The sequence below is a fragment of the Ischnura elegans genome, chromosome 10, assembly GCF_921293095.1.
Source record: "Ischnura elegans chromosome 10, ioIscEleg1.1, whole genome shotgun sequence".
NCBI lineage: Eukaryota > Metazoa > Arthropoda > Insecta > Odonata > Coenagrionidae > Ischnura > Ischnura elegans.
The window spans coordinates 74,079,839-74,098,607 of record NC_060255.1 but is presented as its reverse complement, the minus strand read 5'-3'; the positions used below and the strand labels follow the sequence as shown (position 1 = coordinate 74,098,607).

The 18,769-nt window shown below is 38.3% G+C and overlaps 1 protein-coding gene across 1 annotated transcript; it reads right to left on the bottom strand.

Moving 5' to 3' along the window:
- Window positions 1-9,423: 9,423 nt before the first annotated feature.
- Window positions 9,424-12,372, bottom strand: LOC124166830. The gene is made up of 2 exons (XM_046544526.1): window positions 12,140-12,372; window positions 9,424-10,879 (listed from the first exon to the last, which is right to left on the bottom strand). Exons 1-2 carry the CDS (start codon window positions 12,300-12,302, stop codon window positions 9,708-9,710), a joined length of 1,335 nt encoding a protein of 444 aa, XP_046400482.1. The 5' UTR covers window positions 12,303-12,372; the 3' UTR covers window positions 9,424-9,707.
- Between the last annotated feature and the right edge of the window lie 6,397 nt (window positions 12,373-18,769).

The window sequence follows — 18,769 nt, the reverse complement described above, 5'->3', positions numbered from 1 at the left end:
TGAATGGTACAAAAGAGCTAGGAATCAACATTGGTGCAGAAAAAAACTGGCCTTCTAGAAAGTCTTTAAAGCCTCGTGAGAAGAACATTCTACGCAAAAACCTTGTAGATCTAAGAAAAATGCTCCTACCACCACTACATATTAAGGTAAGTCTCATGAAACAGTTTGTAAAGGCTTTGCCTAAAGATGGGCCTTGTTTCAAATACCTCTGTCAGAAGTTTCCACACCATTCAGTAGCTAAACTGAAAGAAGGCGTCTTTGCCGGACCTGATATTAGAAAAATGCTGTTTGATGCTAACTTTGAATCCACAATGACCTCAAATGAAAGAGAAGCTTGGGTGTCATTCAAGCTAGTTGTCACCAAGTTCTTGGGAAATGAAAAATACCCTAGGAAATAAGTCTGTTGTTGCTAACAAGTTAAAAAGGTTTGAGCAGTTAGGATTTTTGATGAGCCTAAAAGTTCACTTTTTGAACAGCCATCTCTATTACTTCCCGGACAATTAAGAGATGTCAGTGAGGAGCAAGGCGAGCGTTCTCACCAGGGCATCAAAGTGATGGGGAAACGTTACCAGGGCCGCTGGAACACCAACATGATGGGGGATTACTGTTGGTCACTTCACCGGGAGGTTCAGCAAGCGATTCATCGCAGAAAAAGCTACACAAAAAGCTTCAAGGAAAAAAGGGAAAGAAAATTTAGACCAATAGGGTGGTTTCCTATAATTTTTTTATTGCCTAAATCGAAATATTATTACTCCTGGAGTACGTATTTCACGCTTTTAGATTTTTAAATGACGATATCTATTTTTCGCGATTAAATGAAAAGTGAACATTTTCAAGCGCGCGAAAACGCGACGGGTAAGTTTGAATGCCGGGAAATCTCTCCGTGTGACGTATTTCTCGTTCCCGCTGCCACCCTGTGAGGTGACCTTGAGGGAGGCTTGAGCACTGATACGACGCACGCTGCTAGCGGGTAGCCGAGTACACTGCTAGCTGGTAGCGCTTGGCTTAAATAAGGATTATTAATACCTTATCAAACGAAGAAAACTTTCCGACCTTAGCCAGTATGTTTCCCTGAGCTCTGCGCCTCATGCATGCATTGGTAATCTCAGACGATGTATAACTCCTATCTTCTCGTATAGAAACTAGGTCCCTGTGACGTCACTTGGAGTGGCATCGCGTGGGCGCCAATCTGGCCGTTTTCAAATGAGGATAAAAATGGACCATTGCCATTCGTCTAAACCGGTATTTCTAAAACGAAATAATTTGTATATTATGAATACAGTAATGGTGGGTAACGAATCGCAATCAATGCCTTTCGTTTTCTTTGATGAAGGAAACTACCCTATTCTAGTTGACAAGTGAACCCTGTACTATCAAACTACATTACTATTGTAAATACAAACCATTTTATGATGTAACACAGGGTTTCATTGATTTACCTATATACCGTATAGGTACAAAAAACTAAGAAATAAAAAAAGTTTTCAAACAAAATTTTTTTGCTGGCCTGTGTAATTTAATTTAGTAATAGGAATATAATCAACAGATTTAGGCGTTACTTGGTGGAACGATGAGATATTCATGGTTAAATAAAAAACACAGTACTGTTCCACAACCTTATAATTTTGCAGTCTACTAGTTTCAACGTTACAACGTCATTATCAAGATAATGACGTTGATAATGACGTTGATGATAACGTCTTGATAATGACGTTGTAACGTTGAAACTAGTAGACTGCAAAATTATAAGGTTGTGGAACAGTACTGTGTTTTTTATTTAACCATGAATTAGTAATAGGATTTGTATCCAGTTTTAAATAGGAATTTTTTTTAGACAGAAAGAGTAGAATTTTGAATCAATAAAACACAGTCTTACAAAAAATTTACTCGCAAATAAAATTTTTTCGATATGAACACTAAAAGGAGTATATCATTTTTGTAATTAAATATTCAGTATTCAGTAGCAGCGGAGGCAGCGGGTTTCTCGCTAGGGCATTCCTGGCATACCAAACCGAAGGTCGCGGGATCAAGTCTTGCCTGGGTTAAACCCACCCAGCCGGGATATCGGTGTTTTTAAATGTGTTGTCAAAGCATGGGCGTACCCAGCGGGGGTCGGGAGGGGGTGGCTGCCCCCCACCACCTGGAAGCAAAATTAAATTCAGTTAAAAGAAAGTTTTGAAAAATTTTCTTTAAATCCAAGGAAAGTGATATTAGTATATATCATGCAATAAAAATAAAAATATTTTTCTGTGCAAGTGATAAGAAAAACTAATAAAGCGCTGTTATAATTTTTTTGAAATTTTGGTTTCCATAACATTTTCTGTGTTACAACCTGAACGACCTCTGCTTGCCCCACTCTAAGTTTGATCGTGGGTACGCCCTTGTGACAGGCAAAACGGTCTTATCACATTTGACATAAAAACAACATAAAATGATCATTGCGCAAAGGATTCTCTCTATTTTTATATGAGAGCTGTTAATGTGAAAATACTAATATAATACGACAGTTTTGAGCCCTTTTCCGACTTGGCCGAGGTTTTTTTTTCGAGCGCTGAGTAGCGAATGACCAATGACCGGCAAATCTGGTTCCATGACTCGGTCTCAAGACTTACATGATCGAGGCTCCGTATTACACAAAACAAAACGAAAGTAATAATGACCGTTTTAATAATATAGTCTATTTTTTATAAGTGTCTGGGGCATGGGCGTGCCCATTGAGGGGCAGGAGGGCGCAGCTGCCCCCCTCCCAAGAAGCACAAATCCCAAATGTCTTTAAGGAAAATAATATTTTTTCGAGCAAATGATTTTACAAAGTAATAAAGAGCAGTTACAGTTTCCTTAAAATGTTAGCATCACCTTTTCCATGCTTAAATCTTACCTATAACTTGAACAACTATGGCTTGCCCCCCCGTGGTTTTGATCCTTGGTACGCCCTTTTGTCCAAGTGTTTTGTGATGATCGTAATTGGGGGCACCTGTAACCGTTAGAGGAATTACTCGTATCATTTATTCGTTCCAGGTGAACGGTGTATTAATCTAGTAGTCTCCCCACGACACCTGTCGACACCTGACGACACCTGACGACACCTGTCGAGACTCCCAGGCAACGCGGTAATTTCAAATGAATATCATCATCAATCGAAAGTAGAGTTTAGTATGTTCTATTTTCGACTGATGGTGATTTAACTTTTGTTAGAGCTCTTTGTGATACTTACGGATTTTTCTCACAGTAATAATATTTTACTTTATAAGTTATCCTCTAGATGCTTTTTTTGAAAGTGTTTTGGATGTTAGCATCGCACCCAGCAAGAGATTTGAAAAATATTTTGAGTTTTTTTTCCATTTCCTGACCTCTATAAATAATATTAATTTGAATCTTGAAGTGTCGGTCTGAAACAATTTATTTTTACATTACTATCATAACAAAACACTAAATTGTAAGTTAACAAAGAAGAAGAGATTAGAAAATTTAAAAACCTTTTTGCAATAACTAAATATAGGAACTAAGATAAGTAACAGTAACTAAGATAATACAGTTCATGGTTATCCGTCAATTTTGATTAACTAAATAACAATAAATTTTGCTTAAATTGTCAGTGTGTGACCTTTCATTATAACTCTTTATTGTTTTGGAAATATGTACCATTTCTTTAAATAAAATGTTTACCAAATTATTTTCAGTATCTAAAGTAGAGGACTAAAATAGAAAATATTTTACTATTATCGAGGACCTGAGAGCCTCGCGTCCCTAGATCAAGGTCGTCGATTTTTCGTCACGAATAGCTCGAGAAATTGACCGCAACAGATCTAAGGAGGAAAAAATATGTCTCTTTATTTTTGAAACTTAATCTTAAAGGACGATAGTATAAAATTGGTGAAGGGCATTTTGTTTGGTGCGAAAAAAGCTTTCTGCACTCCTCCGTAACTCCACCCATGAAACTTTTTCCTCATTCCCCTCCGTGATTAAAAAGTGATTTCTTTGAACGGTCGACCTATTTCATTGGCTCTAAGATATGATTTATAATTATTATTGGAAATTATCGGCCGCGCTCCGTTTGTACGATAAAGGGCTTCCGCCTTGTAATCTACCATGTCCGATAGTTTAAATAAAGTACGCTGCAGCCTATAAATCCACTTTTCTCACTTACCTCGAGCAAGTAAAACCTTTGAAGAAGACCTTTGGAGCGTTCCATAAAAATTCACGTTGCTAGAGTCGTCTGATAGAACACTGTTCCTTTAGGATTCTCAGCCATTTCAACCATCAGCTGATACGCTGGCAAGAAGACCATATTCTCGAGGTACGAACTTAATTTTTCGTAATCATCACCGAAGAATTTCCCTTTCTTCCTTAATGCATTGTTATATTTATCAATAAGTCTGGGGAACAATTTTTAACTTATTTTCTGTTCACTTCAACTTTTGAGCTGCTTCAGAGTAAAAGAGGCATGCTGATTTCAAAATTGGAGTTAGTTTTCTTCAACCACGTCAAGTTTTCTTCACTATTCCTTGTGTAGTAATGAAAGAACTGAGAGATGGCACTTTTCCACAGGTTTATTGTTGAAAGTACGACGCGTTTCAACCGTCAGTTCATACCATATTGATTTAAAAGGGTATCACTTGGGAATCTTTACTTTAGTTAAACATTTTGGTAAGTTAAACAAACCATGCTTAAATTCACAGCTTTCTACCCTTTTAATGCCAATAAGAAGATATAAGTTTGTCATCTGTTTCTCAAAACAGCTTTGATGCGCTACTATGAAAAATATTAAATGGCTAAAGTTTACCTTGTGGTATTGTGTTGCAGGAATTTTTCATTAGTATTCTTTTTCTCGAGTCGATTATTGAGCCTTGTTCTCGTGTATTTTTTTGGTACCTCTGTCAATAGATTTTCTGGAATTGCTATGTAGTTGAAAAATATGTCATGGGCTAGAAAGGCCCACAATAATAAAGTAATTGAATTGAATACTGGTGATACATAATTTTGATACATGTATATATTTTACATCACTTCTTTATCATTGGTAGTGCTATTAAATTTAAATATCCAAATTGATAATTATATGATACCACTTAACCAAAAGTAGTTCTATTGGTGACATAAGATTGATATCTTTTCGATTAAAAAATGACGAATGATACCTACACTCGAACCAACAACAATATTTGCATCTGATGGACAATCCGAAATGAATTCTAAAGTCCTTATACTTTTCCATTACGTCACACTGACAATGAGTGAAGTCTACGGGTTCAACCGTGTCACCATCGAAACGGTATTCAGGAATATGTGAGTGAGTTAGACTAATTGTAGAGGACAAATTCACAGGTTTCCATGAACTCATTACTCGCAGTACACTTATGCTACATTTTTGATCTATTCTGTAAATATAATGTAGATCTCTGTCAACATTTTCCTATATTTAAAATGTTTATTCAGCGTCTTGGAACATTTTCACTTAAAAATCTTGAAAGTTTACCTCAATATTTCTCAGTTGCTATATTAAAATACTTCAGATGCTCGAAAATGTTGATGAAGGTATACTTATTCTACCATATACAGATTTTTTGTAGGTAATTGAAGTAGACCTCAGTCAATTGTGCAGTGTTTGAACTTTGGAAGTCGTACCTCAAAATCATATCTGAAGCAGTGGCGGATACAGAAAAAACTCAAGGGGGGGGGGGCGCCACATATCTTCAGTTGTCTTTACTTTTATCGTAATAAAAGATCACTGTCAAGTCACAGCCAAAGTATAAGAAAATTTTATTTCAAGTGAGTATAAACATGTAAAAAAACAATGCCATCTTATGATATAAAAAAGTTACAATTGTGGTTTTGGAATGTTCGGCAATACGTGCGGACCCGCAAGGGGGGGGCGCGCGCCCCCAGCGCCCCCCATCTGTATCCGCCACTGATCTGTGACTGAAAAAGTGTCTGGCGTTTGGATCAGAAGGGAAGCGAAACATTACGAGAAGACAAATCACCCAGCTTGCGAGTTGAAGGTCCCAGCGCTGCATTCGCGGAAGAAAGCAGTTGAAGAAGCGTTCCCCGGTAGATTCTATTGACTCTTGGTAAATTTTCATGAGACCCTTCTTGTTGATGAGCAGAAATTCGAAGATTTGGATAATCATTTGCATGAGCCGTCATGAAAAAACGTTAAATCGGGCAAAAAGATCTTGTGCGGGAAAAATCTTTACGACCATAAATGCAAAAAAACGCAAAATGAGGAAACACTAAATACGGATAATTTTTACAATGTCCTAATAGGGAATGAATCGGGACCGCAAAAAATAAACGCTAAATGCGGAAAAACGTTAAATGCGAAGACGTTAAATCCGGATCCAAATGTATTCGAATATTCAAGCAATGATTTAATATTCGAATTCGATATTCGAGTTCAAGAAATCTGCTATTCGACCCATCTCTAATTTCGATCTATTTTACTTTAAAATTGGTGGTCCAGATGAATTCTTGGAATGTTATTCATAATCGCTATAATTTCACTTGCCGTGACCAGCGGTTAATAAAAGAACGGAAAACGCATGCATTGCTTCAGGATCCCGTGGTTTCCAATTTTTTTCTCTGAGAGCTGCTCATGAACAGGAGGCATTTCAGGGTTCGTCGGTTTGTCGCTCTTGCCGACATTTTCATGTTTCCGAGGCCTCTTTAGGCATGTTTGTCGCTGCACCCACGTGCAAGGCGCGGGCAAGGCTGACACCGCGGCCGCTTAGGTATGTAGCGGCCGCGTATGGAGGCCTATATGGCCCAAACTTATCGTCTATTCTCAAAACATACATCTTACTGGAATTGATGGAATCGGAATTGACTTTAGGCGATCGATTCTCGATTCCGATTCCATGCCCGAGAATCGGTGGAATCGAGAATCGACATTTGGATTCGACTCATCCCTAAACAAAATATTTAGAACTACAGTCTAGTTTTGACATATGATAACAGGATCTTCTTAAAGTTAAATTTTAAGTTCCAAAATGATTGATAACCCCGTATTATACTCGAACCCTTGGTTGTGCCTGGATGCGCCCCGGTTGCACGATTTTTGGTCTCGTAAGGCCTGTTTACACGGTACATTAACCCATTATAATCCAATGTTCCTTCTAAGTAACATCATAAATGCATACATTTTCAGGCCTATTCAGGAAATATTTTAGATGTAACTGTTCTTTTGCGCTGTAAAGTTTACATCATCTTTCAAAATGGAAAAAATAGACCTTAGAATCATACTTTGCACAAATTTTCATTCAAGAAGGAGTTTCCTTGAGAGCTGATTACTATAAATATACCAATAAAATGACAATGCACGACAATTACATCAGCCCCAAAGTGTGTAATACCAAGGTTTACATTACCAATGTTTGCAATACCAAAACCAATCGGTACTAATTTTGGAGTATATCATTTAGCTACATCGGGTAGGGTAATCAAGAGAAACTCATTTTCAGTGAAAATATTTAGCTTTTATTTTCTACAGATACGTGCACCACTACACTGTAACGACATATTTAGGCCACTATTCGGCTTTCCTCTTCTGTATGTTAGACAAAGCAAGATTTCAGGAACCTTCATCTACTTCCCAAATAATGCAAGGCATCCGATATTAGTATCTCTTCTTTGCTGTGTGCTTTTTTCTTGAAGCTTGACTCTTTTCAGTGCAACCTGCCATTTTAAACCAGCGTATCAAAATTATAGGCCACATGTAAGTCCCTTAGGCTACATAGTCTGCTCTTTCAGTGGTAGGAATTTTTGCACTCAGATTACAAAGGTATTGTGGCAACTTCTTTGCAGATGAAACTATGTTTTTCCAGTGGATTGAGGGTAGTAAATAAATCAACTGTCCATGTTTTAATAAATTTATTGAAAGATATACTTACATAGAAAATGTTACACTCCATATTACGCCCGTGACGCCATCCTTTCCTCTCTCAGGATATCTAACATAACAAGCCGCCGTGTCTTATCTGACCTCATGTTTCTGCATAGAATCTTTAGCGGTTCTCTACGGACAAACGAAATTCTCCCTCTTTTCCGTTTTCATATTCCTCCTCGCCTCTTACGAAATAACTCTCTGCTTCACATTTCGCAATTCCGTCTCTCCATCTCTCAACGCTCTCTGTTCTACCGAATTCCCTCCTTGTTTAACTCCATAGCTTCAAAAATCCCTTCCCTGGACCTCTTTTCCTCTGACACTAGCTACAAAGCCACCTTAAAACACCATTTGAATAATTCACCATTGTCTAATCAATAGTGCCCCTTCTTATGTTTAATTATTTTGCTTTCTGTTAGTTTTTATTTTTTGTGTGCTATTGTTTGTTATCTTTTAGGTATTATTTATTTAATGAACAGCCAATGTAAAAGCCTTTGTGCCGTTTTTGGTGATGAAATAAATAAATAAATTATATCAATTGTCTCTCTCATAGATAAAAAGTATTGTAGCCAATGCTAAGTTCACGGATGAAGCGGCAGTGTGACTAGGTGAAAAATTTTTTTTACCTTAACTTCACTAAACTGACTGTATCCGATGAAGGGCAATATCCGCGGATAGGTATTTGGATCCGAGGTATCCGATCCGGCCATCCCTAATAAATAGATATTCAAAATTATTTCCTGCATGTTCCTTTCATATGAATATTCATTCCAACTCTGATCTGTTTTACTATTTACAAAATAAGAAGCAAATAATTCTAGTAATAATTATTAAGGGCGGGTCGAAAAATCGCCAAACTATCGCTAAGACGAGTGGGTGGCTTTGGACGAGATTAATTTGAGGAATTTAATCTCATTTCTTTCCTAAGATGAGGGAAATGAAGATCGTACCAGACGTGGACCCCAAAGCTAAGTGTCTCCGGCGAGCCGTCAATGATAACACAGGCCAGCAATGAAAAAACGTTTTTACTGAAAATACCTTATTCTTATGTTTTTAAAGTTGCTTTATCCTAATATGATGGTTTTAAAGTTGTATCACCCACAATTTATTCACATTTTACAATTAAATTTATGAAATCAAGCAATTTTTAGAATTTAACAGCTTTTTTATAGTTTAATAAAATTAAATAAGTAGGTCTAATGAACGAAGATAATGGGGGATTACTGTTGTTACTTCACCGAGAAGTTCAGAAAGCGATTCATCGCAGAAAAAGCTACACGAGAAGCTTCAAGGAAAAAAGGGAAAGAAAATGTAGAGCAATTCCAGTTGACAAGTGAACCCTGTATTATCACGCTGTAGTAAATACAAACAATTTTATCACGATGTAGTGAACAGTAAATACAAACAATATTATGATTTAACACAGTGTTTCATTGATTTTCCTGTATACCGTATAGGGGTATTAGACTAAATATTAAATACATATTGCTTGGAAACAATGAGTGATACGAAAAAATAAGGCCAGGTTTGGATTCGGCACATAAAAATCTATAAAGATCAGCTGTTAAAATAAAACAGTTTTCAAACATAATTTTTTTGTTGGCCTGTGTAATTTATCTTTGACCAGCATGAGAATTCAAGTAATTAATTTCTTGCGTGTAAATACTTATTCACAGCTTAATTTGGCTAACTATGGAGTTGATAATGAAATGGGTTTTGGTTAAAAATGACCTAACATATTGTCACTACTTCTGCAATGCCTGCTCGTCCCTCCGCCGTGTTTGGCAATTTTTTTAAACGTCGTGCACCTTAATATAGTTGTGCTTCGCTAGTGCAGCTTTGGAAGTACATTTTCCTCATAGAATCGAAGTAACATCGGAACGTGGTCTTTCATCAGCTCTCTCCCCTGCACCGACCCAAAATTTGCGACGTATTCTACAGGCACCGCAGCAAGTCTTGCCTCCCTACCGAGAGGTGTCTTCATTCTGACCGCCCACGAAACATATTTATAACTTTTTGGGATTTTTTTTCTCTTGGCAACCGCTTCCGCCATAGCTTCTTGAAATGCTGCAAGACTTCCTTTGTCCTCAACGGAGTAGGGCCTTCCCTCATTATGATATAGATTATTGATTGCTAACATTGCCAAAGCGCGAGCAAAGCGAGACATTATTATTTCATCCCTGAAATATGTCCTTAGAGCTGCTAGATAAACCCTATTTTCCTCTCGATCAGCGAAAATGGAGTCTTTGTCACCCGTGAACACCTCGCCGTCTATGTTCTTGTATTGAGGCTTGATACCCCCGATATTTGCCGATGTGCAGTCAATAATGACACCAAAACTATCATCGCTTTGTAAGTAATGCAACAGGGACGAAGTTAATACGTCACACTCGTACAGATTTGTGTAGAGCTCCTTGACGTAAGCGATTTTGTCCAAAGTTGCGTTCTTAATCATCGTCTTCAGCATCATCTTGTTGATGCAATTTGTCTTCTCGTGATCTACGTCGCTCCGTATCTTGATAATGTCAACCGTTTGTTTCAAATCCGTCGCGTGGCTTTCCAATGATTTCAAAATCCTCAACGGTGTCGTGAAGAGTGTTTCCATCCTGACTACCATCAACGCGTTGTTTTCGACCAACTCCCTGATAAGGTCATTGCCGGCCTTCTGGTTGTCACGCATTTGTTCCTGACATGTACGGATCTCGGCCAGGACATTCTCCAGAAATTCTTTGCCGCTACGTATAGAGGTCACTTCCACCGCCACCCTCCTGAGCGCGGAGAGTACGGCCTTGTAAGTGTTGTCCAACGGATTTAGTTCCACCATCCTCTCCGCCAGCGTCAGGGGCGTGTATCCCTCAATATCTCGATGAAGCGTAGGGCTGGCTCCCATCCCGAGCAGTTTGTCCACCCACGCCAAATTGCCTCGACGGACCGCGACGTGCAGGAGGGTGCCGCCAGAGGAGCTGACTTTCCTGGAGCCAGAGTGCGCTGTCGAGGGAGCTGCAAAGGAAAGTGAATTTCAAGTTATGCCTGAATCACACGATGATTCATTCCGTCATCATAGGAATTATGGGGATCCCCATCTACACCTGCATAATACCCTGCGAGCCTCCTCTAGGGTGATTGGCAGGGGGTGATGAATCGCCAGCATGCAGCATGCAAGAGGATTCACACAGGGACGCTGACTTACAAAAAATATTGGGGGGGCCCAAACCGGGGATCTTGCCCCGGGAAATTTTATAAGTAGTGAGTTTTAAGTTTTTTTAAGCATTTTAAAAGAGCCGTATGATAAACATTAGAACCCTGATAACTCGAATCTCGATATCTGGACACTCCGGGGAAAGTCGACAAGCCTGGCACATTTTTTCCTCACACTTATAATGAATTTTTGAGGGGGTTAGGGCCCCCTCAGGCCCCATGGACTCGGCGCCACTGATTCCAACCTAGGTTTCGAAGTTACTACACCATCATCATCATCAATTTGATGTTACGACATCTGTATTTATTTCAATACCTTAAAAATTCGAATTACCAAATACAATAATAAGGTGGTTTCCTATTATTTTTTTATTGATTAAGTCGAAAGTTTATTACTCCTGGAGTACGTATTTCACGCTTTTAGATTTTTTAATGACGATGTCTATTTTTCGTGATTAAATGAAGAGTGAAAATTTTCAAGCGCGCGAAAACGCGACGGCTAAGTTGGAATGATGGGAAAAGTCCGTGTGACGTCATTCTGGTTCCCGCTGTCGGCGTGTGAGGTGACCTTGGGGCGAGGCTTTAGCACTGATACGACGCAGGCTGCTAGCAGATAGCACTTGGCTTAAATAAGGATTATTATCCCCCTATCAAACGAAGGAAACTTTCCGAACATAGGTAATTTTAATGGGTGATTATTAAGAGATGTTTCCCTGAGCTCTGTGCCTCATGTATGCATTGGTAATCTCAGGCGATGCAAAACTCTTGACAACTCGTATAGCATCTGGGCCCATGTGACGTCACGTGGAGTGGCATCGCATGGGCGCCAATCTGGCCTTTTTCAAATGAGGTTAAAATTGACCATTAACATTCGTCTAAACTGGGATTTCTGAAACCGAATAATTTGTATATTAGGAAAACACTAATGGTGGGTAAGGAATCGCAATCGATGCATTTCGTTTTCTTTGATGAAGGAAACTACCCTATTGCGTCACTTTCGGAACGCACCCTGTATATCCCAAATTGGATCAAAATCCGGTTTTATCATCAATAGAAACTCACCTTTCTCTTCTTTCAAATCCTCCACCCGCAGTTCGTCCAGATATCCGCGCATTTCCAGCAGCAAATCTACGTATTCCACCGGAAAACCCTTCCTGACCGCTTCGAACAGAGCATTTTCTATCTCTCTATTTGTGGAAGGGTTTCCATTGTTCCTTTGTGCCATCTCGTCTCTAGGACCAACCGGATGCAGGGGCTCGTCTACTATACTGGTGCTTATTCAGGTACCGCAACGTCCTACCTTAAAACAAGGAGAAATTTATTTCCACCACGAAGTTAACTATTACTGCAGTAGATTTCGGTTAATAGGGACATATCGGGACTTGTGCACTTTGCCCCAATTAAGCGGCTGCCCCAATTAGGCGAACTATCCTGTATATCGGCATACACAAACGTTGAAATGATAGAAAGAAAACTAAAGAATATTTATAATGCAAAATAAGTTTATTAAACTATTAATTTGAATAATAAATCATCTAGTTTAGGTAATTTATTATAATTTTTAAGATCTATAACAATTTAGTTTAGAATATTTTTCACAGCCTCGGGCGACGCTGAATGAATGTCTTTTACTAAGTCCTATTAAAGAAAAGTCCTATACTCTTGCGGATAGTATAACAACAAGAGCTATCAAAATAGGGCAAGATTAGGAGCATTTGTGAAAAATGAGAGTGAATCAAAGGAGGAAAATATAAAAAAATAGTATTCTGAAAACAAAAAATTTTAATTTCGTCACGAATATAGTGTCTATGTCGCCGGTTCATGGTCCAATAAAGCAGCATGCTGTCCCAATTAAGCGGAGAATACTCTGGGATATTCCTCTAGTGGATTCTGTTCTTCAATATCTGCCCCAATTGAGCGGCTGCCCCAAGTAACCGGTGGGCCCATTAAACGGAATCTACTGTATTATGAAACAAATAGTTACAAGTCATCCATGTGATCGGGTGGTTGCATCGGCACAAACATATTCTCAGTAAAATACAAAATTATACATAGGCGGATCTAGGGGGGGGGGGGGGGGGGGGCCCGGGGGCACGTGCCCTCCCAGGCCCTTAAAAAATATGCAAGATTTGGTGAGAGGCTGAAATGTCGGAGGACAGAAAAGTCTGGAGAGGAATGTGCAAATGCTTACGTTAAATTATTTGCTTTCGTATTTTTAGGGTTTTCATGAATTCAACTTCTGACCTTAAGGTGATGACGTGATTTCCGGTGAAACTTACGTCATGAGACATCAAAATACGTGGTGGAAACCCAGAACCACAACAGCAATCTATATCCCAACAAATCCAGTCAAGATTATTAGCATTAGCCTGTGACATCCGTCCTATATCCGTGATGATCCAATTAATGTTGTATGGATATCTGTAAAATATCCAACGAAAACGTTAAACAGCGTTGCAAGGACGTCTAACAGTAGACATGAAGGTCCATGTTAAAATATATCTCTTAGATATCCTCACGACACCTAATGAGTAGATATTGGGTGTGTTTATTATGATTTTTGGTAATCCTCAGGCACACAAAGAAACCTTTGTGCTCTTTAATTCTACACAAAACATTTGCCACCTATGGATACCATTTGGAATCACACTTTTTTAGTACCACGGCTATTGCAACTTGGATATCTATTTAACGTTATTTGTACTACTCGTCATGGATGTTACAATAGGATATCAATTTAAAATTGCCAAAATATCCATCGTGTAATCACAATGTGTTGTGGTTATATGTATCAACCTTATTTTGATATGCGATGGATATCGTCTTCTGCTTGGGAAACTATGCCATGAAAGTCTCTACTGAAACTAGCCACTAAAACTATTCGTTAGTTTTCATATTTCCTTGATTTGCCATCCATGATGTACTGCAAAGCCCTAACATCTGGCACCGTTAAACCACGGTAAAATTGCCATGGAAATAAGAGAATCTGGATAGCGTAGTGTCCCGTGCAATGGCCCGGAAAGGCCATTGTCCGTCATTCGATTCCCAGTTCAGAGGAATTTTTCACAAAACAATTGCTGGAAATAGTAATCACAGTTGATAGTTTATGCCCATAAATTATAGAATTTCGATCTTCCTGACTGTGGCCTAGGAATAAAATATAACAATAGAGGAAACAAAAAATCGTGCATAAGACGTGTGCGGAAGAGAACGAAATCGTTTGTTGGGAACTTTTTTTACCAACAGAACGTTGAATTTCATAAGGTACCTGCTGCTAGTATCTAATAGGAATAATTGTTAAGTGTCTTACCTCGATATGACTATTGTTCTTCTCAGTCGAACTGTTGAAACAACGTTCGCACTTGAAAAAGTGGGTAGAATTGCAGAGAAGTCTTACAGGGTTGAAAGAAGATGTCTGCAACCCGTTTACTTCCTTCAGCGAAAAAAAGTCAACAGATTGTACGTTCAATTCCTTCCTTAGGAATTAGACGTCGGTTTCTTCTGTACCAGCGCTTTTGACATCTTGCTGGTTTATAAGGAGGTTTATATACTTTCCAGTTATCGGATAGACTATAAAATTACATACATAGCCACTGTCAATCTCTCTCACACATATATGGGTACAATATCATATCTATCCTAAGCCGTGCGACCGTGTGTGACCGTTTTCCTTTTCCGATAGAGAGGTGACCATTTCACTCAGTTGACTTCAAAACGGGATAAAGAAAATATAGGGTTGTGATTAAGGTAGAATAAAATAGCTCAAAATCCGAATCGCAAGGAGGAAAAGATGCGACTCATGTTTAAATCGGTACCCTCTATGATAGCCTTGCTGAATCTCGAAATAGCAATGAGGAATGTGTGCGAAAAGTATTGCAATCAGTAAGAAGATCATTAGATGCCAATGACGCATTTCTTAATATGGAGTCCTGGGCTTTGCCATTTTCTGGTAAAATGTTTAATTTTATTATTATCATACTACTGGCTTAACTTTCAAGAGTGTTAATCTATCTGCAGGTATTTGGCGGAGGTACACATTTTACTGAGTGAATATGGAGGAAAACTTCATACTTGAGACATCATAAAACAGTCATAGAGTCAGCGGGGTAGTCAGGAACTTTGTTCGGGGTCCGAAACTAGGGTGGAAAATGTTTGAGAAACAGGGTACTATGTAGAGGGTTTTAAACTAATTTAGTACTTTTCACTATCGAAAAAACTTCATTTGTCGAATAAATGTTATGAAAAATTACGACAGTTCAATATTTTGTTTTCTATTATGAAGGAAAGTAATTGTGTTTTTATATTTCGGGGGAGAGGGGTCCAGACCCCCTGGAGCTCCCCCCTCGCTACCCCACTGCGTAGAGCGTCTGAGGAAAAATTTATAAAATTTAGTGATGGGTCGATTCCAAAATTTTATCGATTCCGATCCCGATTCCGATTCTGACATTTCGATTCCGATTCTACCGATACCGATTCCATCGATTCTGATGCCATAGGCTCCAAGAAAAATATCACTTAATTCCAGGCAACAAGAAAACCACTTTTAAAAATATTACTCCGTGAAAGAGTCAGTTGACAAAAGCATCTTTCATATCATCACTATGTAATTAAAATATAACAGCTAAATTTCAAAACGGAACATACCTGAAAAGTGTTGTTACATGATAGGTATTACTTTAGAATATTAGCACTCTTGTTTAAATTTAAAATAAATTTAGTCTCCTTTTACAGACTTAAAATTTTTGCTCAGAAAGCAAAGCATCTTCACTCAGTCAGGATAAAGCCTGTTGCATTTTACTTCACATATATTTCCTGCAGAACTAAATGTCTTTCACTGAGCACAGGGGATGTCGGTATGGCAACAAACCTCTTCGCTAATACTTTCAGCCTTGGGCAGGAGATACAAGTCTTCCAGTATTTCCCAGGGAAGGAATTTGGTGGTGCATTCATCTCTGATAAATAAGCTTCCACTTCAGCTTCAACAGTGTTTGCTATGGTGACTTTGGGTACATTTCCAAATGCATCACTGTATCTAGACCATATATCTGTCACAGGCTCCCTAGTCTGCATTTGCTCCTTCGGAATATAATATAGGTTTCCAAGTAGCACTTTTTGATCTCGAGTCGAGTTGAAAATTACTCGCGAGTATCGAGTCGAGTCGAGTATGATAATTTCTGAACCAGGCAATACAGCAATGCATACTACAATATATTCTACTCCAATTTTCTATGATGAATGTCTAGCCTAATGTAAGAAGGAAAATATAATGAGGACGGTTGATGGATATTGTCAGAAGTAGGAGATGAATGAAAATTAATGAGTCTTAAACAGTTCCATAGGGACAATTGAAATTAATTAACCCCAAGTAATATGCCGACCATATAAATGTATCCAAATTGCAAGGGAGAGCCCTGAGTATAGTAAATTTCACAGCTATAATAAAGATTACATAATACGTATATGAATCATGTAATATTTGGCCCTTTCAAATTCTCAAGCAAAAAAACCAATTATTCTACATGCTCAGCCAGCAGGTTTTGATGTCTCCATGTTACAGTATTGCTGCCTGCAGAAAATTTCCTTTTGTTACACACTTGTGTGACTGGGCAAGTACTTTCCTACCAAAATTGCAAGACTTCGGAGACTTTGGAATTTTTATTAAAAATTATATCAACGATTTTTTTTGTATCTTGAATCTTCCTGGAATTCAAGTGGACGAAGCGAACAAACTATAGAACTAAACTTTAGTTTTGTAGAGCCTAAAAAATTCTATACTTCTCAAGTAATTAAATCAACCTTAAAATCTCTTGCTTTTTTTTAAGTTCAAGAAAGAAACTAAACGCTACAAATGAATATCACATAGGACGGACGCAGTAATAAAAAAGGCTAAAAGAGCCTTGTGGTGTGAAAACTCCCCCTTCCGCGCGACTCACGTACCTCGGCGAAGGTGGAAAGGGAAAAAGGGTATCGGTTGTTGCCTTTCACGAAAACAGTTCATTTTTCTCTCTTTAAGCATGCTGACTTAATCTCTTCACTTTAATTCAATACCCGAGCCATGTTTCTTATGCGTGGGATGGTTCCGAAAAATATCCAATCCTTAGTATTTTCACTCGAGTAATGCGCTAAATGGTCTAGTCGATCTATACATAATCCATTTTCTCATCCTCAATTTAGTGTTTTAAGTCAATGAAGACGATTATCCATTTTTTAAATTACGATTTTCAAGACTTATGTTTTAAAAAACTTGAAAATTCGGCCTCAGTTACCGAGCCTCTGAGTTCCGCGGCGTGTAGCTCAGCCTTGACGCGCGATTAAAAAATCGCTCTTATTTCCTTCGTCGCAAACTTTTTTTCCGAGATTTCTAAGTAGTACTCTTTAGAAATCTCTACTTTATATTGTAATTCAAATTTTCCGAGTTACATTTTTCGTAAACGAAAGATAATGTCTACTTTATGTCAAATTTCACGTGAAAAACGGGTCGGCCATTTTGCGTTGTAAAAGCAGACAGATGGGAGCCAAAATCTTCAAAAGTCATTGAAAGTATAGGCAAAGCACCAGACCAAAGGAATATTGCGTTTTTTATTCCATAAAACTCATACCAACGCAAAATCACCTGGATAAATTCAAATACTTTTTGAGGAAAAACGATACCTCGCGTGGCATTGAAAAATTGGTCATGTTTGGGCCACTGTATCTCGCTAAAGGGTCGTATTTATGTAAAATGGCATATAAATCTATATCTGGTAATGATATCTGAGTATTTACGCTAAGTTTCATGTCTCTATCCCCAAAAAGGTCATTTTGGACTTTATTCCAGCTTTTTCCGATTTCGGACCAGTGTGCGCCGGGTAGGAAGACGATCGGCCGCCGCGGCTGGCGTAAAGGCACTATAACTATAGTGTATTCGGCAAGCTGAAACTACCAGGCCAAGGAATTAGAATGACTAATCGGCTTTAACAACTGCATTATTACATGAGTTTCATGATAGCGCTTCCTGTCGCCAGACTGCTGGACCTACTAGCCTCGAAAGCTCTGTAACCTTAACTGCTCGACTCGACATTCGTAATGCTACTCGAAACGCTCGAGTTGAGTACCAACTAATCGACTCGATTCGAGTTTTGGAGTGCTCGCACATCCCAAGATATGTGTTTTTTTATTACGATTACGTGGCGCGAAAATTCGAATGACTGTTGGAAACGCGGTCGTATATAAATTTTTGGTTTGAAGTACTACTGGAATCGGAATCGATTTTTCACTTTGACAAGTACTCGTTTTCGATTCCGGTTCTTGGTCGAGAATCGAGGAATCGAAGAATCGAGGAATCGAACCGACCCATCACTAATAAAATTATAATCGTAGCATGTGACCGCTAAGGAAGGGTCTCATTTTTATGTTATGCTCACTTTTTTAATTTACAAATTTTTTGACATAGTTGCTTGAGTGAAGAGAATTAAAACCATTGTTTCCTGATAATCAATCTAATTAAATAGACACGACTGCTTAAAATAATTTTTATTAGTGGGAAATCATGTAATCTTTTAATTTAAAAATTCTTCTAGCGACAAATGATCTTTCTTACGAATATTATAATCCCAAAATTTTTATTGAGATTGTTGGTGCAATAGAGAATTTTAAAAACTTGCCGGGTTGATAACGCATGGTTTAGATAAATAACCATAAAGTTCGACTGAT

What these genes read in the sequence shown, in the direction of transcription:
- LOC124166830 (XM_046544526.1), bottom strand. Translation starts at nt 12,302, where the DNA reads ATGGCACAAAGGAACAATGGAAACCCTTCCACAAATAGAGAGATAGAA. An exon ending in GGATTTGAAAGAAGAGAAAG is followed by an intron (nt 10,880 to 12,139) that starts GTGAGTTTCTAT and finishes TTTCCTTTGCAG; the next exon opens with CTCCCTCGACAGCGCACTCT.